The sequence below is a fragment of the Pipistrellus hanaki genome, assembly GCF_964339955.1.
Source record: "Pipistrellus hanaki genome assembly, chromosome: 4".
NCBI classification, from domain to species: Eukaryota; Metazoa; Chordata; class Mammalia; order Chiroptera; family Vespertilionidae; genus Pipistrellus; species Pipistrellus hanaki.
The window spans coordinates 95,002,972-95,024,098 of NC_140506.1; the positions used below are offsets into that span (position 1 = coordinate 95,002,972).

The 21,127-nt window shown below is 43.9% G+C and overlaps 1 protein-coding gene across 5 annotated transcripts in view; it reads right to left on the reverse strand.

Annotated features, from left to right (window-relative positions):
• The window catches only part of LOC311622128 (acyl-coenzyme A synthetase ACSM1, mitochondrial-like), a 93,715-nt gene extending 78,677 nt beyond the window's left edge, over window positions 1-15,038 (reverse strand). Inside the window, exons 1-5 of one of the 5 annotated variants that reach the window (XM_084882943.1) lie at window positions 14,844-15,038; window positions 14,306-14,546; window positions 7,567-7,777; window positions 3,981-4,188; window positions 1,170-1,310 (exon numbers count right to left, since the gene is read on the reverse strand). In XM_084882943.1, coding sequence (XP_084739069.1) covers window positions 1,170-1,310; window positions 3,981-4,188; window positions 7,567-7,777; window positions 14,306-14,497 — 752 coding nt within the window. In that variant the 5' untranslated portion in view covers window positions 14,498-14,546; window positions 14,844-15,038. The other 4 variants (XM_084882942.1, XM_084882944.1, XM_084882945.1 and 1 more) reach the window with 4 other exon arrangements.
• Between the last annotated feature and the right edge of the window lie 6,089 nt (window positions 15,039-21,127).

Below are 21,127 nucleotides of genomic sequence, written 5' to 3' on the forward strand. Positions count from 1 at the left end.
GGCTTTAGGAACCAAAACAGCCCCGAAAGCCTGCACTGTTAACCTCGTATTGTGACAACAGCTTGAACTAAATTTAACCTCTAGATACAATGAGCAGGGTAAATATCCTGAGAAAGCACATGCTTCTTCAAGGTCGGGTCTTAAAGACTAAACATAGATATTCCAGCAATACACCCAGGGGATCAGACTTGTTTGGAAAAGTCAAGGTAGGAGCTGCCACCTTTGGCAATGACCCCCAGGGGCCCCTAACCTCTTGGAAAATCCTCCTTACAGTCTATGCAACCAAGTCCCATATGTGAGATCCTCCTCCCCCAAGCTGGTGGGCGGAGTTATGACATTACTGACATCTGCCACAGACACATCCCCAAGACACTGAACCACCAATCAGCGTGTGCCGAAGTGCCCTGGTGCCCACCCCTTCCTGTCCCACCCTGGGTACTTTCTCCTCTCCCCTCTCCTTTAATTCTGATTTCTCTCCCTCCATAATGAGTCTTGTTCATCACTGGGGAATAAACTTTCCTTTAATATATCTTGGTGGTCAGTTTGATGCACCTCAAACCTTACACCATACTTCCTCACAGAACTTAATCTCGTCTGCATATTACTAGTTGGGGAGGAGGAAGTAGGAGGGAAAAGATTTTTGGTTTACAGATGATTACATAGTTAACCCAAGGCTTTCTCTTCGGCCTCTCCCATGCTTTCTTTTAGGTTAAAGGCAGGTGCTTGGTTCCAGGTATTACTTCCCCCTAATGGCTCATGATTGGGAAACTCAACCTCCCTATCTGTACAGTTCACATCGCTAGAACTTTCTGTCCTCCTCCCACCAAACCTGGAACCAGTGACAAAGACACATGGCTTGTCATTTGTGCAGCTTGCAGAATGCCTGCTTCCTCCACCCATGTTTCCTCCACACCTGTGAAGGTGCTCAGGGAGGACCCCCTTGTCATTGGGAGGCTGCTGTCAACACACACTTAGAAGTCCAGACCTTCGCCTCTGACACCCCCAGTGGTCTGAACCGAAGAGAGCAGAAGGGAGAAGAAGGATGGACTTGTTCTACTTGGAACACCTTTCCCAACACACACACACACACACACACACACACACACACACACACACACTCCTTGCCCCAGGGTGTGACCCAGCGTCTAAGTCGGTGCCCTCTTTCCTACCATGAAGGGAAGGAGTGTCGCAAGGCAAGTCCATGACTGTGTTTTGCCATCTTGGGGAAGCCGGTGGTGCCACTGGTGAAGAAGATGACCATTGGGTCCGTGGTCTTTGACTTAATGCAGGTGTGATCTGGGGATGCTGATCTACAAAGGGATTGAACACAAAAGGAGAGAAGTCAAGTCTCCTGGCTCCACCCTCAGGGTAAGCCAAAGAAACAACATGAGGATCAAAGTCAAAAACCTGACTTGTTTCCTTGTACAGATTTCAGAGAAAGGAAGGGGTGGGGAAGAAAGGAAAGAGAGAGAGAGTGATAGAGAGAGGGGCGTGGATTTGCTGTTCCACATTTTATGCATTCATTGGTTGATTCTTATATGTGCCCTGACCAGAAATCAAACCCACAACCTTGGGACTCTATCCAACTGAGCTACCTGGCCAGTGCAGAAACTGCAGTTTTGCAACACTGGAGGAAAACTGGTCTCCAGGTCTGAAGCATCAAACAGAGTTTATGGGTGACTTGGGTAAGAACACTGACATTTCTTCATTTAAAGAATAGGGAAAACACAGCCTAGTATTTTATAATTTAACAAACATTGAAATAGAACTTACTGTTTCCCAAAATACACTACTAGTAAATGTCTAAAAAAGAAGAACTCATTCAATCTTCAGAGCAATCCCAAGAGGTAATTATGCCCAACTTGTCATGCTCCCTTTGGGGATGAGGAAACTGAGGCTCAGAGAGGTTAGGTAACTTCCGTGAAGACATACAGCCAGCAATTGGCAGAGCCAGGGTTCAAACCCTGTGTGGTGTGTAGACTGTCCTCTTACACTGCTAAGCTTGCTTTCATACAAGCTAACTTTACAGGAATTTCACTCCATAACCTTGGTGGTAAGTGGGGAAGGGGGAAGGAGCTGAAAAAGCAAGAGAGAGAGAGAGAGAGAGAGAGAGAGAGAGAGAGAGAGAGAGAGAGAGAGAGAGAGAGAAGAACGAATCACTGGGCCTTGATTCCTGGGAGCTGCTACACTCAGTCTCTGGGGGCTGGCTGGCGATGATTGTGCTTGTGAGCTTCCTGTGTTGATCAAAAAAACTGCAGATCATTCAATGCTGGAGGGAACACTGGCTTTTGCTGGGAAATGGTACAGTCCTGACTCTGAGCAATTTAAGGGATTTTTCAACAGTACTATTTTTTAAAATATGTTTTATTGATTTCAGAAAGGAAGGGAGAGATAGAGAGAGGTAGAAATATCAATGATGAGAGAGAATCATTGATTGGCTGCTTCAGCATGCCTCCCCACCTTGGATCTAGCCTGCAACCTGGGCATGTGCCCTGACCAGGAATGGAACCTCGACCTCCTGCTTCATAGGTCGAAGCTCAACCACTGAGCCAGGAGGACTTGGCAACAGTATTATTTTTTTAAGTTTTTTGTTTATTTAATTCTCTGACTTTATTTGTTTATTCAAATTATAAAAGAAAGTTTATCTAGAAGCCACAGAGTTAGTAGAGATGAGCCAGAGGGGCTGCATTGGCTCAGCAAACAAGTTCAGACAGAAGAAGGGCCCTTGGCTTTGAGGAGGGAGAGGCAAAGGTAGCACAGGGGGAGATGAGGGCACGCTCCCTGGAGGAAGAGCCCCAACTCTGGACCTTAGAGTCCACCACAAGGTGTGACGTCACTGTGTTTCCCTTTTGGGGTTGAATAACATTTTACTTTAAAAACAGAGGGGTTATTTCAAGAAAACCAACCCAGTGTAACTTATACGTTATAAACCAGTGTTACCTCAGATAAATAAAAGAGACAAAGAAAATACACCCAGCAAGGTTTGAGCTGTGGGTGGAACAGGGGCTCTGTGAACTAAGCTCACAGGTGCTCTGATCATAAATCCCTGTCTGGCAGGGCATGGCGGAGGCAGGCCCCTGACACAGAGCTTCTCTGGTGAAAGGTTTATCTTTGCCTTAAGCTAGCCTGTCCATAGTTCTTCTGCATCTAGGTTAACACACCCTTGAAATACAGAAAGTAATATCTTTTGAAGGGGGAGTGACCCCTCAAGAGAGCACAGAATCTTAATGTCCTGTAATCCAATCCCACCTGGCTTTTCCCACCTTAGGCTTTCTTGTGTCCCCTCCTGAATTTCAAATGCATGAAAGAAACTACAAAACAGTTTTCCTCCTGAACATTTGAGGTCTTGCTCCCCAGAATATGTTGTCAGTTTGGCTCAAATAAACTCATAAAAGTGTCCTGAAGGTCTGGGCATTTCTTATGTCGAAAGTATAAAAAACGCCTGAAGGCTCACAGAATTAAAGCATTGGAGGGGGAGGGTCTCTCTGACATTTCCCTAACTCTCTAAGGGCACCCACACCCTGGGAGATGTTTGCCCCAAAAGCCCCTGCCAGTCATATACTCATTTTTTCTTACAGTCTCAACTTTCACCTTAAGGATCCATTTTAACCTCTCTTTCACCTTATTCATATATATGTATATTTATATGTGAATAGTCTTTTGATTCCCACCTATATGAAGCTTGAAACACAGTAATCCTCTGATGATACATCTTCTTTCACATCCCAGGGGCGATCAAGCTTAGGGAGAGAAGCATAGAAATGCAATGTCCTGATGTTACAGATGAAGCAACCTTGGCTCAGAGAAGGGAAGGAAGGAGCCCAGGGTCACACAGCAGGTCAGGGACATAGCTGGGAAAAGGTTTCTGGAGACAGGCCTGGTGAGCTTCCTACCAACAGCTGTGTGTCTACAGCGCTTGGGTGTGCATGGCCTTCTCCCACAGTTCCTCAGAGAGCACCTCCATCAGACCTGAAACTCACTTAATCAGAGATCGGAAGTCCAGCCACCCCTCACGGCTGTGGTCAGACACCAGGAGCTTGGTTTTCAGAGCGGGACACTGAGAAGCCACAGAGTCCACATCCGGGGCAAGGGCATCTGTGGTCACGATGCTCTTGGCATTAGACTCCTTCAGTCTATAGAGAATGTCCTTGGCCTTCATCTGGGTTGTCCCTGGCATGAAGACAATCCCTGGGGATGAGAAAAAAAATTGTTTCACTTCCTCTTTCACAACCACGGGTTTCAGGCCTAGCTGATCTGCATCAAATCCCTTGCTACACAAAGACCCTAAGTGTCAGAACCACCATGCCACACCCAAACCTACTGAATCAGAATCTGCATTTTAAAATTTTGTCTAAAATACATTTTCATTGATTTTAGAGAGGAAGGGAGAGGGAGAGAGAGATAGAAACATCAGTATTGAGAGAGAATCATTGATTAGCTGCCTCCTGCACATCCCACACTGGGGATCAAGTCTGCAACCCAGGCATGTGCCACAACTGGGAATTGAACCATGACCTCCTGCTTCATAGGTCAATGTGTAACCACTGAGCCAAGGTGGGAGGACCAGAACCCACCTTTTTACAGGACCTAAAAGTGAATCCCATGCACAATAACATTTGAAACACTTGCCCAAAACCTTTCTACTCAAGATGGGTGCAGCCAGTAGACAGGTGGGTCCTACTTTGCAAGAGTCTACATGGGACCAGGACAGAGTCTCTGACATCAGGAATAACTGCATCCCAGCCCCAATTTTCTCCTCCACCCCTTCTCTCATCCTTGTGTCACTGGGAATCCCTTCTTTCCTTCATCCCTCATGTCCTAATTAACCACATTGTCCTTTAAACTTTCCTACATCCCCTCCCTTCCATCTGCTGTTGCCAACAATTAGTTCAACTATTTGTGTGCACCTATTGGATTCTAATCTCCCCACCAGATGCCTTGCCCTGGAACTTCCATATTATAATCAGTGTAAGTTCCACAGAGCATTGATTTTCTCCCCACATTTACTGCTGTTAGAACTAGAAGGCAATAAAATCCTTGACAGCCATTTGTAAGTTTCCCACCAAAGGAGAACAAACACAAGGAAATGCTGGCTGGACACCAGGAATCAGACCATATAAGGAAGTGAAACTGTCCTGAAGACCACAGATGGCACACCTGCATTCCATTCCCATTCCAAATCCACCATCTCAGCCCCCAAACCCACTGATGACAAGAGAGTCCCACTGTGACAGCATATAAGGATGAAACTCCTGCTCCTGAGCACATCATCGTCTCCTTGGCTCAGAGCTGTGTAGCCGTTCCCTTTGGGTATCCCACCCCCCATCCCATTTTCCTTAAATAAACTCAATTTTCCTTAATCACTCCTGAGATGGCCATTTAGCCTGCCTGTCCACCACGTTCACCTTCTCTTCTCTTACTAACACCAAAGTTCTCTCTCCAGAAAACTCCACGCTCCCCATTCTGACACTGAAGACGCTGCCCACACTCCACCTTTCTCTCCCACACCTCTGCTCTCTATTTCAAAATGGCCATTCACATAGGCAACTCCCGACTCTAAGCCTTTTTTTTTTCTTTTTTTTCTTTTTTTTTATATTAAATATATTTTATTGATTTTTTTACAGAGAAGAAGAGGGAGGAATAGAGAGTTAGAAACATCGATGAGAGACAATCATGGATCAGCTGCTTCTTGCACACCCCCTACTGGGGATGTGCCCGCAACCCAGGTCCATGCCCTTGACCAGAATCGAACCTGTGACTGAGCCAAACCGGTTTCTGCCCGACTCTAAGCCTTTGATGGGTTAAGCCTATTCTTAGGATTCCCTTTCTCTGCTTCTACTCCTCTGTAGTTATGTGTTCCCAGAGAGCTTAGGTCACTGGTTTCTCATGGGTCATCTCTAAGGTCTACAGGTACATGGCTTCTTTATGTTTCCTCTGCTGTTGCTATTAACGTGTGACTCCACAAGAACTAGATGGATTGATCGACTATTTTCTGAGTAAAAAAGAGAGAGAGAATTTGTAAGCAAGGTAAGCAAGAGCATGAACATGTGATTCAACTGATTTTCAAAAACCCATGAGTTCCATTCTGATTCTAAATTGTATAACTAGATAGGCAGGTATGTAGATAGATGGTAGATGATGATAATAGATAGATAGATAGATAGATAGATAGATAGATAGATAGATAGATAGATTAGCAATTAAAAGGGAAATTAAGCCCTGTCTAGTTTGGCTCAGTGGATAGAGCGTCTGCCTGCGGACTGAAGGGTCCCAGGTTCAATTCCAGTCAAAGGCATGTACCTTGGTTGCGGGCACATCCCCAGTAGGAGGCATGCAGGAGGCAGCCGGTCAATGTTTCCCTCCCATCGATGTTTCTAACTCTCTATCTCTCTCCCTTTCTCTCTGTAAAAAATCAATAAAGTATATTTTTTAAAAAGGGATATGAAAATCATACAGAAAAATGTTAACTAATGAATGTAGAGTGGGTGATATAAACAGAAAATCCTCATGTTAATAATATTTAACTCAGTCAAGAATCAACAGTGGACTCAAGCTATGGGGTGAAAGATAGTGGGGGAGCAGGATAGTCACTAGTCTTATAAGTGTTATTATTACTGGTCAGGGAGCGAAAAAGTGCCTTGACACAGTTGACTACCACCCTTCTAATGAGATATACAATGTCACTGATGGAAGACAAAGCAATTGCATAGACCCCTCATGTGATGTGCCGACAAAGACACAACACTGTCCTCCCAGCACTCCTGCTACAATGTTTTAAGATGAATATAATCATGAAGCAAGAGACAGAAATACACATTTGGGTGCAATGCCTGCAAAGCAACTGGCTTAGACACTTCAAAATATCATTGCCATGAGGAAAAGGCTAGAGAACACTTCTAGGTTAAAGGAGATGGAGAAGACGTGACAACTAAATCCAATGCATGATCCTCAATTGGATTTTGGACTTAAAGAAAGAACTGGCTGTCAAAGACATTATTAAGGCAATTGGGGAATGTTGACTGTGGATAGCCATCAGGTACCATATATTGTACCAATGTCAGACTTCTTGTTTGGTAAGCGGGCTGTGGTGATGTGAAGGAAATGTCTGGGATCCAGGGTTTATGGTTTTTTTCATGCTATTTACGGGTGTCACAATGTCTGAAACTGACTCTTGACTAACTCAGTGGGAGGCTCCAATATGGCAAAAGGTTAACAATTTATGAATTTCAAAATAGTAATAATGTCTGAGGCTGTGCAAGAGAAAGTGTGGGAGTGCGCATGGGTGTGTGTGTGAGAGAAAGAGAGAAAGAGAGAGAGAGAGAGAGAGAGAGAGAGAGAGAGAGAGAGAGAGAGAGAGAGAGAGAGAGAGAGAGAGAGAGAAAGAGACACGTTGCATTTGAGCATATGTGAGGGTGAGGGATAAGGAGTAAAAATATGTGAGGGAGTCTGAGAAAGAGAAATACTGTGAAGAAGAAAGAATGTCGGGGAAGAGAAAGCAGCTGGTTTTCCTGGACCAGTTGGCTCTAGGATATCCCTAAAGTCTCTATGGGTCTCTGAGTCACTGACCTGTTCGCATGCAGCCCATGGTCACCAGCCACCACTCAGGCACTCGAGGCAGAATCAAGGCGAGATGGTCTCCCTGCTGCAGGCCACAGGTCTGTGTGAAGACATTGGCTGCACGGCAGGTGAAGTCTGTCAGCTCTCTGAAACTCCACTTCACTTCGTCTCCTTGGCTATTCACCCACCACAGGGCTGGGTTGGGGCCTCTTTTGCCTTCCTGGTCAAGATCATACACCATGTGTTATTTCCTGCTTCAGAAGGAAAGGGCACTTATTTCCCCAATCCACTGTCAATAGGCACGTTCCAGTGTGAACATAGTTCAGGAACTAAAACCCCATTTTAAATCATTTAAAGAATTAACGAAAGTTAGGGTGTGCTGTGATCCAGCCAACTTCTTCTGGTCTACTATAGCCACCTCCTCCCAAGTCACATAAGACTATGAATAGCTTCATGTTTCCAACTGAAGACTTAAAGCTCCATGCCCACATGTCTTAGTTTCATGCAGACAGTGCAATCCTCTTTGTCCCCCAGCGTTCTCATCTACGAAGTGGGGACAATAAAATTACGAAGATGGCGGCATAGGTAAACACCTTGACTTGCTGTGGCACTCAACTACATCAACACTACTACTAAAAGACAAAAGGAATATTATCTAGAACCACAGAAAGGCTGGCTGAGTGGAAACCTATAACGAGAAGGAAAGAGAAAAGTGCATTGAGTCCGGTAGGAGGTACAGAGGTGTGGAAATGTGGAGGTATAGAGGCCTGCATGAAAGGAGTTGGTGACTGCTTAAGTGTTGTCATTTTCAATTAGGAGGGAGATACATGCTCCCCACTGTTCTGAACTCCAGTTCTGGGTGAGACTCTGGGGACTCATACAGAAACTGGACTGTCTGGCATCAGGCTGGAACTCGAGGGCGGCTTTCTCTCAGAGGTGCTTCCAGAAATCATTATTCCTTCATGGTGCCACAGGACACAGAAACACAGGAGCCTCTTCAGGCAGGGCTGATAGGCAGCCATTGCTGTTTGCTCCCCCTGGTGATTCCCTGAGACCCTGCCCCACCCAATTTACAACCTCATCCAAGCTGTGCCCAGAGGCTTTTGCATAAGAATGGCAATCTAAAACCTAACAAACTGCAGCTGGGTCAGAGAGCTCCAGAGTTTCCAAAAGAAGACCCAAGGCTCCATAGCAGCTTACATTGCTTCACATGTGGGCCTCATCTGTCACCTCCAAGCCCCAAAGAGGAAGAATCTGCAGATCTCTCTGTAGCTCCTGCTGGGTGGCCTCAGGCAGTTGCTGACTTTGCCACTGTATCCAGTATACCCAGTGGTCAGAGTGATCCCATCCAGATTACAGCACTTCACATCCAAAAGAGACACAGTCAGGGGCTAGACTGGGTGAGCGCCAAAGCCCCACTGAAATAAGTCATGGTGTATCCAGCACTGAATTTCTCCCATTATAGACACAACTGGTTCTTACAGCCAACTGGCCTAGAGGTCAATTCTTCCCAATGATACCAACAACAATCAAGATTACAACAAGACAGTGCACACAGCCCACAAAGCTGTGCACCAAGCATGTCCACCTCAGGTAATTGGGGAGGCTGAGCCACTGGGCCCTATAGGACACCTAGCACACAAAGCCACTCTATCAACACAGGGAAGCAGCCAAACTGCAGAGACAAAGAAAGAGGTCACAAATGAAAAAAATGGGTATATACCCAGCAAACTACTGGGTATATAGTTCAAAATCATGGTTATAAGGTTAATCAAGAATCTTCTATAAACCTACAAGAAATTTAGTGAGACCCCCCCGCAAGGATATGAAAAAGGACCAAGTAGAAATTAATCATACATGACTGAAATGAAGAATAACATACAGAGATCCAACAGCAGATTAGAGGATCCCAAGAATCAAGTCAAAGACTTGAAATACGAAGAAGCAAAAAACACCCAACTGAAAAAGAAAAAAAAATGATCCAAAAATATGAAGATAGTGTAAGGAGCCTCTGGGACAACTTCAAGTGTACCAACATCAGAATTATGGGGGTGCCAGAAGAAGAGAGAGAGCAGGATGTTGAAAACCTATTTGAAGAAAATGACAGAAAACTTACCCCACCTGGTGAAAGAAATAGACTTGCAAGTCCAGGAAGCACAGAGAACCCCAAACAAAAGGAATCCAAAGAGGAACACACCAAGACACATCATAATTAAAATGCCAAGGGCAAAAGACAAAGAGAGAATCTTGAAAGCAGCAAGAGAAAAACAGTTAGTTACCTACAAGGGAATACCCATACGACTGTCAGCTGATTTCTCAACAGAAACTATGCAGGCCAGGAGGGAGTGACAAGAAATATTCCAAGTGATGAATAGCAAGAACCTACAACCAACATTACTCCACCCAACAAAGCTATCATTTAGAATTGAAGGTCAGATAAATTGCTTCACAGATTAAAAAAAAAAAAACTAAAGGAGTTCATCACCACCAAACCAGTATTATATTAAATGCTTATCTTTAATAAGAGGAAGATAAAGAAAAAGGTAAAGATAAAAATTATGAACAAAAACATTACACTGAGTAAAAGAAACCAGACATAAAAGGATGCAAGAGCAGGTCAATGGTTGCCTGGGGCTAAGGGTGGGGGTGGGAGGGGATTGGCTGAGATAGGACAAAAGAAAGGTTTTTGGGGTGATAGGAATAGTCTAGACCTCAGTTTCAGGTGTGCAACCTAATGATTAGACATCTATTTAACTTATGAATATAACATTGTATTTCAATTGTAATTGGAAATTTTTAATAATTATTGAAAAAATAAAGCTCTGGCCGGTTTGGCTCAGTGATTAGAGCATTGGCCCTCAGACCAAACGGTGGCAAGTTCAATTCCCAGACAAGGGCATGTACCTTGGATGCAGGTTCATACCTGGCCCTGTCAGGGTACCTGCAGTAGGCCACTAATGAAAATGTCTCTCTCAAATCCATGTTCTCGCTCTTTTCCCCATCCATCCACCTCTTCCACCTTTTCCCTTTCTTTAAAAAAATCAAATTAATTCTTGGATAAGGATTAAGAAATAAATGAATAAATAAAGGCATCCAAGTCACAATAAAATGAACAAAACTCCCACATGTTTGAGTTTATTGCTTGTATAAAAGGCTAGCTTCAGTATTTAAAAACTTTTTATTTATTGATTGGTTTAGAAAGAGGGGGGGAGAGAGAGAGAGAGAGAGAGAGAGAGAGGTCAACTTTGGTGTTTTCCTTATTTATGCATTCATTGGTTGATTCTTGTATGTGACCTGATCAGGGATCAAATCCAAGACCTTGGCAGTCCAGGACAACAATCTCACCAACTGACTTACCTAGCCAGTTCCATGAAGCACTTCCTTTTGTTTTATAATGAATTCTTTGCCAACACACACACACACACACACACACACACACATACACACACACTCAGAAGAGAACACATTGCTCAGCCCTTGTAGCTCAGTGGTTGAGTGTCAACCTATGAACCAGGAGGTCACGGTTCAATTTCCAGTCAGAGCACATATCCAGGTTGCTGTTTGGGGTGTAAAGGAAGCAAACAATAAATGATTCTCCCTCACTATTGATGGTTCTATCTCTCTCTACCTCACCCTTCCTCTCTGAAATCAATAAAAAATTCTATATAATATAAGCACAGTATGCAAGTTGTCCTCTCAACTGGGAGTTCCTCAAAGAGTTCAACCAGGAGGTGGGGCCAACCTGGGCAAGGGAGGGAGGCCCCGACGGGCGACAGCAGCAGCCACTAGAACCCTATCAGTGCATGAATTTTGTGCACAGAGCCTCCAGTGTTTAAAATAAAAAGAAGGGGGCACATAAAAATTTTGGATTTCTAACTTAAGGGAAATTTGTTTAAAGGGAGGTTCAGGAAGTAAAGTGGACCCCAGTGGCATGCCCTCTGCACAGTCTTTAATAGGAGCAGCACCAAGATCTATAGATTGTTAGGCAGGTTTCAAAATTAATTTACTTCACAAATGTTTGTTGAGAAACTTCTTTGTGTCAGACACCCCGCATCACTAGAGACACTGATCATGGTTAAGGCAATTGGAAAAGTGAAACAGACAGGTCAGAATTATTATGAGAATGAAAATGTATGGAATGAGGTGTGCGTGTGAAAATTGGGAGATATGGATGACTTGACAGTGACTGATAACAATGATGTAAAACCCAACAAGAACAGTATTTCAAAATAAACAAATGGGACTACATCAAAATAAAAAGCTTTTTTACAGCAAAAGAAACCATCAACAAAACAACAAGAAAGCCCACGTTGTGGGAGAACATATTTGCAAATGTAACCACTGATAAAGGTTTAATCTCCAACATCTACAAACAGCTTATACAACTAAATAAAAGGAAGATGAATGATCCAATTAAAAACTGGGCAATAGACCTAAATAAAATATTTTCAAAAGAAGACAGAAGGAAGGCCAAAAGGCACATGAAAACATGCTCACAGTCACTAATTATCCGAGAGATGCAAATCAAAACAACAATGCAGTACCATCTCACACCTGTCAGAATGGCCAACATCAACAAATCAACAAACGACAAGTGTTGGCGAGGTTGTGGAGAAAAAGGAACCCTCGTGCACTGCTGGTGGGAATGCAGACTGGTGCAACCACTGTGGAGAACAGTGTGGAGTTTCCTCAAAAAACTGAAAATGGAACTCCCATTTGACCCAGTAATCCCACTCCTAGGAATATATCCCAAGAAACTAGAAACACCAATCAGAAAGGATATATGCACCCCTATGTTCATAGCAGCACAGTCTACAATAGCTAGAATCTGGAAACAGCCTAGGTGCCCGTCAGCAGATGATTGGATCCAAAAACTATGGTACATCTACACAATGGAATACTATGCTGCCATAAAAAAGAAGGAATTCTCATCATTTGCAGCAACCTGGATAGAACTAGAGAACATCATGCTGAGTGAAATAAGCCTGTCAATGAAAGAGAAATACCACATGGCCTCACTCATTTATTGATATTAAAAAACATTATAAACTGACAAACCAAAAGATAGATATAGAGACAGTAAAGCAACAAGTAGACTGTAAAATTACAGCGGGGAGAGTAGGGAGATCTGTGGGAGATAAGAGATCAACCAAAGGACTTGTATACATGCATATAAGTACAACCAATGGACACAAAACTCTGGGGAGGGAGGGTATGTATGGGGGGGGGCAATGTTAAAATATGTACACAGATAATAATTTAATAATAAAAAAAAACAGAAAAAAAACATTTATTTTTCAAAAATGAAAAATTTTTATAATGATAAATGTAATTTTTCAAACGATGTTCTGTCCCATCTGATCCTGAATTGTGCTGCCTGAGAATCTCTGTTCTCTTTAGAGATTAAAAACAAAAACAAACACACACACACACACACACACAAAAAAAGAACAGTATTTCATGGGGGAACCCTATTTACTTGGTGGTTATCTCCCTGGGTGGATGTGTGAACTAATGAATTAGAATTTTATGAAGATAAATGCAATAAAAAGTGATTGCTCATTCTCTCCTCTCTACCTCCTCCCTCTCCAGGCCATCTCACGGTCCCAAAGGTCTTCACCAAATCAAGAGATGTTTTGGCATCATCCAATCATGGGAACAGGTTAATAAATGGATTTTAGAATTAGAAAGCCTAGACCCAAATTCTGCTCCTCTACTTAGGTAACTAATTTCTGTAGGTTATTTAAAACTCTTAGAACCTCAGTTTTCTCATCTAGGAAATGGGGATCATAAAACTGTCCATCTAATTTGAACATTAAAAGCAAAGTGCTTGACATAGCATATAAAAAAATGTTCTTCATAACCAAGACTCTATTTTCCTGGGAGTTAGTATGAAAATTCAGAGAAAGGAAAAAGAAAGGAGGAAGAAGCCCCATGAAAGGCATATAGGCCTTGAACACTAGCACGTGAATGCATATGTTAAATTCATTGGAAACAAAATTTCCATCAACTCTCTGGCTGAATTGCCAGTGAATTCTCTCTTTCTACAAAGATAATGTTGGGTAACTTTTCACACTGTGTTCATCATCAGCTGGGACTTAGTAGCTGGAACACCACCCATGGTCCACCCCACCCCCTGGGGTACACATCACTGCTCCCCTTTCCGTTTCAAGCACTTGCTGTTTTCTGAAGAGACCTGTAAATTCTAGAGGCTGAGGGACTGGTTTCTCTGCACAGACCCCAATTCAAACCCCCGTTGTCTTTGGTAGCCAGGCCTGAAGCTGGACTTCCTCTCCTCACAGGAGGACTCCTGACTGAGCTCTACCTGTCAGTGCGCATGTGCACCAGCAGGGGGCCTGTCCTTCCCTCTGTGCAGCCTGAAGTTGAGCCAAAGTTTGATGAGATGAATTCCAGTGAGGCTCACCCTTAGTGGAAGGTCAGAATTCAGATGAACAACAAGTTGCTGACCTTGTAGTTAGAACTTTGCATTTGGTGCCAATTATCTGACTGTGCCAGATGATTTTACCTGCTGTCATGTTTCTTAAGGGAGATTGTCCCCATTTCACAGATAAAACCAATGAGGCTCAGAGAAGTGCAGAAGTGGCCAACATGAGAATTGAGAATTGAACCCCATAATATATACTTTTCCCATGACACTGTATTGGGTCTGTGCCATCAGCCTCCGAGGAACAAGATAAGCCAGAGAGATCATGCCTATCCCCACCCTCCTTCACAGGTTTCTCCTCACCTTCTCCATTTGAGTCCAGTAGTCCACGACATCACTTGCAAAGTTAAATTTCTCAGGTGTGTCATGGTCATTCCATCGCGGGGCGCCAGTTGCTGATACAGACTGGGAGCGCAAGTGCCAAGGGGCAGGCTGGAAGGCGTGGCAGGATTTGTGGGTGCCCCAAAGGACCCGGAGCCTCATCAGCCACTGCATGGTGGAGCAGTCCTCAGGAGGCAGGCACGCACTTCTCAGTCACCACCTGCTTCGGGAAGAGATGGCTGCTAGGTCCGCAGTGGAACAGGGCTTTCCTCCACAAGACAAGGCACATTTCTGGTTCATGGCTGGAGTTTGGTTTCAGCTGACCAGTATTTGGAGGCACAACTTAGTGCCTTAGGATTTAGAATTTCTCTTCCCAGCTCAGGAACCACAGGCAAAGAGGGATCATAGCTGCTAGATGGGGTTGGTACACCTTCCTCAGGGTCTTCTCCTTATCTCTCACCCCCTGGGAGTTAAGCTCAGGTTGGCATCCATGGGACCAGCCCCTTTGTGGGAAACTCACCATTTGAAAGTCCTGTTCTCCATGCTAGCCGGGCTCTAACACCTCTCTTCCTGCCGAGCCCAACTGTGCATTCTCATGGGAGCTGTTACATTCTTAGATGATCCCAGCTGCTGTCCAAAGTTCATTGGTCCAGGGTTGAACAAACATTCCTTACAATTTTTTAATCCAGGCTGATCTGCCCACAATCCCTTTCTCAAATGTGTGTGTGTGTGTGTGTGTGTGTGTGTGTGTGTGTGTGTGTGTTTCTGTTTCTGCTTGTTACCAAAGTGGGTAAAGGCACTCTTTCTAACACTGTAACCACTGAGCACACCAGCGAAGGCTGAAGGAATACCCTTTAAAGAGGTAATTAACTTAAAATGAGTCACTAGGTAGACCCTAATCGGATATAACTGTTCTTATAAGAAGAGATCAGGACACAGACACAGAAGGAGAATGCCGTGTGAACATGAAGATGGACAACTTCAAGCCCATAGCTAAGCCCAAGAAGAGACCCCCCTGCTGACACATTGATCTCAGACTTCTTGCCTCCTGAGCTGTGAGAAGTGACTTCCTGAGGTTTAAGCCCCCCAGGCCGTGTCTCTTTGTAATAGCAGACCTAGCTATCCAATACCTCTCTCTTAATCAAACAGCAAATGAATGACTTTGGCACTATCGTCTGTAAATGTGTTTGAAATTCTGATTTAATCTTCATCATGTGAGAGGACTGTGGGAGGGCTGTGGGAGCTGAGAGCGTGCCCTGAGGAGCCAAGCTGCACATGTTCAAATGCCAGCCCCTCACTCCTCACCTACACAGCTTTGGGCAATTTTCTTAACCTCCCTCTAAAACATGGAAATATTAGCAACACCTGGAGTAGTGACTGGATGACATCCTGTGTAAAGCATGTGAACACAGACTCACCTCAGGTGAATAATCCAGGTCTGGGGGTTTCTGCTAACAAACACTCTCTCTGGGGAAACTCATTGAACAATCAGGCTTCAAAAACCTGGCTGCTTGAGCTTTGGAACTAGCGTCCAATGAGAAGGAACAGGGATAAGATGCTGAGCAGACACCACAGCGTCCAGCTTCTGCATTGATACGTTAAGAAGGCTAAACATGGGGATATGTATACTTACATGTCCATGTCTATTTTCATGTATAACTGTCTTTATAACTGTCAATATCAATATCTATAATGATGCCAACATTTGCTGTCACTGTCTGTAGCTTTATCATATCTATACCTATATCAACATTGATAGCTGTATGTATATCTAAACCATGTTGATATTGATATATCTCACCATGAATTACTTTTTTAAAAAATATTTTATTGATTTTGTACAGAGAGGAAGGAAGAGAGATAGAGAGTTAGAAACATCGATGTGAGAGAGTCATAGATCAGCTGCCTCTTGCACACTCCCTACTGGGGATATGCCCGCAACCAAGGTACATGCCCTTGACCGGCATCGAACCCGGGACCTTTCAGTCCCCAAGTGATGCTCTATCCATTGAGCCAAACCGGCCTCGGCTCACCATGAATTACTATCGTGATATTTATTGCTACATTTGTATTTGTGAGTGGGTTCGTGACTAGACTACGCCAGGTGTTTTAGGCTAATTTGCTACATGGATGTACAAAGGTAATGGCAGCAGTTGTACTGTACGCACTGCGCAGGTGCGCCATTATCCTCTGTAACTAACGTCACTGTTTGGCAAGAGACCTCTTTTGTCTGAGTTGGTATGAGAATGACCAGCCAGTGTGCGGCCGCTTTGTGGGACTACTTTGTTGGTTTGTTTTATTTTTGTTTTGTTTTGTTTTTTTTGGGGGGGGGTTTCACTGTGCACTTTATTTCTTTTTAATGAAACTTTATTGTTCATATTATTACAAATGTTCCTCTCCACCCCCCCTGCTCCATTGCTCCCCTTCACCAGGTTCGCACCCAACCCTCTGCCCTTTCCCCACCCATCATTGTCCTTATCCATAGGTGCACAGTTTATGTTCAGTCTCTTCCTACACTCCCCTCTCCCCTTTTCCTGAGAATCGTCAGTTCACTCCCCTTCCATACCTCTGATTCTATTATATTCAACAGTTAATATTGTTCATAAGATTTTTTTAATTTCCTTGGTTTTTAGATTCACTTGTTGATAGTTATGTGTTTGTTGTTCATACTTTTTATCTTTATTTACTTTCTCTTCTGAAAGAACCCCCTTCAGCAATTCATATAATTCTGGTTTGATGGTGATGAACTCCTTTAGCTTTTTTTTTTTTATTAGTGAAGCTCTTTATCTGGCCTTCGATTCTGAGTGATAGCTTTGCTGGGTAGATTATCTTTGGCTGTAGGTTCTTGCTATTCATCACCTTGAATATTTCTTGCCATTCCCATCTGGCCTGCATGGTTTCTGTTGAGAAATCTGCTGACAATCGTATGGGTGCTCCTTTATAGGTAACTATCTGCTTTGCTCTTGCTGCTTTTAATATTCTCTCTTTGTCTTTTGCTCTTGGAATTTCAATTATGATTTGTCTTGATGTTGTCTTCTTTGGATTCCTTTTGTTTGGGGTTCTGTGTGTTTCCTGGACTTGTAAGTCTAATTCTTTCACCAGGTGGGGGAAGTTTTCTGTCACTATTTCTTTCAGTATGTTTTCGATATCTTGCTTTCTCTTATCTTCTGCGACCCCCATAATTCTGATGTTGGTTCGCTTCAAGTTGTCCCAGAGGTTTCTTACATTATCTTCAATTTTCTGGATTCTCTTGTCTTCTTGCTTCTGCAGAGGAGTGTCTTCTGGCTCTTTATGTTCCAAATCTTTGACTTGATTCTTGCAATCTTCCATTTTGTTTTTAGGACTCTGTATAATATTTTTTTATTTCAGACAATGTATTCTTTATTTCTTGTTGATCCCTTATTATTTCTTGTTGATCCCTTATTATTTCTTCTTGATCTCTTATTATTTCTAGTCGATCCCTTTTCATATTCTCATAGGTCTTATCGACCTTTTCTAGGAAATTCTTGAAAAACCTTATAAGCGTGGTTTTGAACTCTATATCCAGTCGCTTTTTGTCCTCCATTTCTTTCGCTTGTGATCTGTTTCCTTGTCTCGGCATTTTCGCAGCTTCCCCAAGCTGGTAGCCTTAAAAGTCATTGTGTTCAGCTTGGATGGGGCAGAGTTTCAGGGTGGAGCCTACAGCCTTGGCTTCCATCAGCCATGCCCTATGCGGCTCCTGAGTCTCAGTGTTCCTCAGGGTCCTTTGGTGCTCGCTGCAAGTATCTCTGAGAGTGAGGTGCCCTCGAGTTTCACCTGCTACCAAACAGTCTAGGCTCTTTCCCCCATGAGCCCAGAACTGGGGTTCAGAGCAATCTGGAGCTTTTGTCTCCTTCCCGCTAGGGCAATCCCACAGCACAGCCAACCGTCCATTCTCTGCGTGTAATGTGCACACCTCGGGACCTCCTTTCGCCACTCCCCCGGGTTTCCGCCTTACAACCCAGGCTACCTCTGGATGAGCCTGGGTCTCCATGGTCTGGCCTAGAACTGGGGTTCAGAGCAGTCGTAACTGGGGCTCAGCACAGTCCGGAGCTTTTTTCTCCTTCTCGCTAAGGCAATCGGGCAGCAGAGTCAACATTCCGTCCTCTGTGCACAATGTGCGCACCTCTGAGGGCTATGTCTTTCACCGCTCCCTGGGAATCCGCCTCACAGCCCAGGCTCCATCTGTATGAGCCTGGGTCCCCAGGGTCTAGCCCAGAACTGGGGTTCAGTGCTGTTGGATCTGGGGTTCAGCACAGTCCAGAGCTTTTATCTCCTTCCCACTAGGGACTGCTTTGAAGAACTGCTTTGTCTGATACCTCCTGTGTTAGCAATGGCTACTTGGTCTGCAATAAAGTCTCCTATATGCCTGCGGATGCTCATGTCTTCTGATTCCTGCCTGCACAGAGGTCCAGCCCTCAGCAGAGCAGCTGTGACCAGACACTGTGTCTATAACTATGTACTGTATCTTTCTCTGTATAAGACACTATTTTTTTCTAAAATCATTAGACTGAAAATTGAGGGGCATCTCATACATGGAAGTCAGCCAAGGAGAGAGCTGCTGCCCATACCTCGTCAAACAGGCTTCCTCCAATCACGAACCTGGTTGTTACTGACGTCAGATGATGCCATAATTGGAGGTGGAGGTAGAGAGTGTGCAGATACAATCAGGACCACAGTGTTCTGAGCCCATAAAAATGTAAAAAAATAAAAAGATAAATACGGAAAGCGACTGTATTCTGCAAAATTCAAATGGAGTGTAATCAGCCAAGCAAAAGTGCATGAAAATAGAGTAGAAGAGAGACACTTTGGACCTCCTCCCACTGAGTATGATCAGACAGGGGAGAAACAGGAAGAACAACTCCTTAAGATGCCAAAAAAAAAAGGAGAAGGCCTTAAGAGGAAAGCCAGCAAAATGGGCAAACTTGGAGCATAGGCTACTGACAACAAATAATCACTTTGAATCATGCTTTGACCATAAAATGGCCAGAATGTTCCAGAAGACACAGCAAAGTAATTTTGCTTCATGATGATATACTATCGCACACTTCAAAACCAGTTAGAGACACCTTAAATTAAAAGATCTTACCTGGGAGGTTTTAACTCGCCTGCAGTATTCACCATACTTGCTCCTTCAGATTACCACTTGTTCTGACTGATGGCACACTCACTGTCTAAGCAGCACTTCAAAACATACGAAGAAACCATGAGGGGTGTAGCTCTATGCATAGAGCATCGGCCTGCACATCGGCCAGGTTTGATTCTGGCCAAGGGCACATGCTGCGGTTGCCAGCTCGATCCCCAATGGGGATTGTGCGGGAGGCAGCAGATCCATGATTTTCTCTCATGGTGGATAGTTCTCTCTCTCTGACCTTCTCTCTTACTCTCTGAAATCAATAAGAAATATATTAAAAATATTAAAACAGAAAAACATACGAGGGCCCATAATGGTTTGGCTCAGTGGATAGAGCATCGGCCTGCAAATTGAAAGGTCCCAGGTTCTATTCTGGCCAAGGCCCATGTACCTTAGTTGCTGGCACATCCCCAGTAGGGGGAGTGCAGGAGGCAGCTGGTCTATGTTTCTCTCTCATTAATGTTTCTAACTCTCTATTCTTCTCCCTTCCTCTCTGTAAAAAATCAATAAAATATATATCTTTTAAAAACATGAGAGGAAGTGGAAAATTGTGTCTCTGAATGGTTTTTCTTAAAACAAGAAAAGTTCTCTTAGGACGGTATCCACAAATTACCTGAAAGATGGGGAAATGTGTAGCTAATGATGAACATTACTTTAAATAAAGCACGTTATTCAAAAATTATTGTATTTTATTTGATTACAAAATCTAGCATTATTAACTGGTACACCTAGTAGAAATAAAATATGGGAAAATTACCTTAATAATCAATAGAAGATTTGCCAGAGAGAACCCTGATAAAGGAGGACCAAAAGTCGACTGCATAGAGACTGGTAGAATGGGCAGAGGTGGGGAAGGGCTGTCCAGGCATTCAGAGATAGCAACCAAAGTTCTGAGAGATGTCTCATCTGTGGAGTTTGCCACTGAAAACTCTGAGGTCTAATCCCCAAGCTGGGGCCCCCAGTAAAGAGTAACAGAACTAAGAAGGTCACCCACATGATATCTGGGTGAAAAGCAGGGAGAGATGCTGGAAATTCAGGCACCCTCTCAAAGGGCCAACACACAAAATTCCCTGTGGAGACACCCACTTTGTACCCAGGCAGAGAGAGGCAGAGCAGACTGGAGCTTTGGGAACAGAAGCCAGGATTGGGGGCTCTGAGATGAGAGCTCAGAAGGCAGACACCAAGATTTCCTGTGCTGAGTCAGTCCCCTCTGCAGCAGAGCACATCTTTCCCACACAGACATTAGCTATGCAGCAGGCCTTGCTTGGGAGAAGAGGGTTGACCCATCCTATTGGGAAACACCTTGCCCCAAAGTGCTGAGTTCCTGAGGCCACTTAAGAGTCTAAAAATAACAGTTAGCCTCCAGGTAGAAGCAACTACACAACCCTGTTGAAAAAAAAAAAAAAGAAAGAAAAACTCTTGCCACACGTGAGGACAATTGCCTGAGGGCTGTGGTCGGCAGACTATGGCTCCAGATGTCACATGCAGCTCTTTGGCCCCTTGAGTATGACTCTTCCACAAAATACCACAGACTGGGTGAGTCTATTCTGAAAAAGTGGCATTAGAAGAAGCTTAAGTTTAAAAATTTTGGCTCTTAAAAGAAATTTCAATTGTACTGTTGATATTTGCCCTGTTGACTAATGAGTATGCCG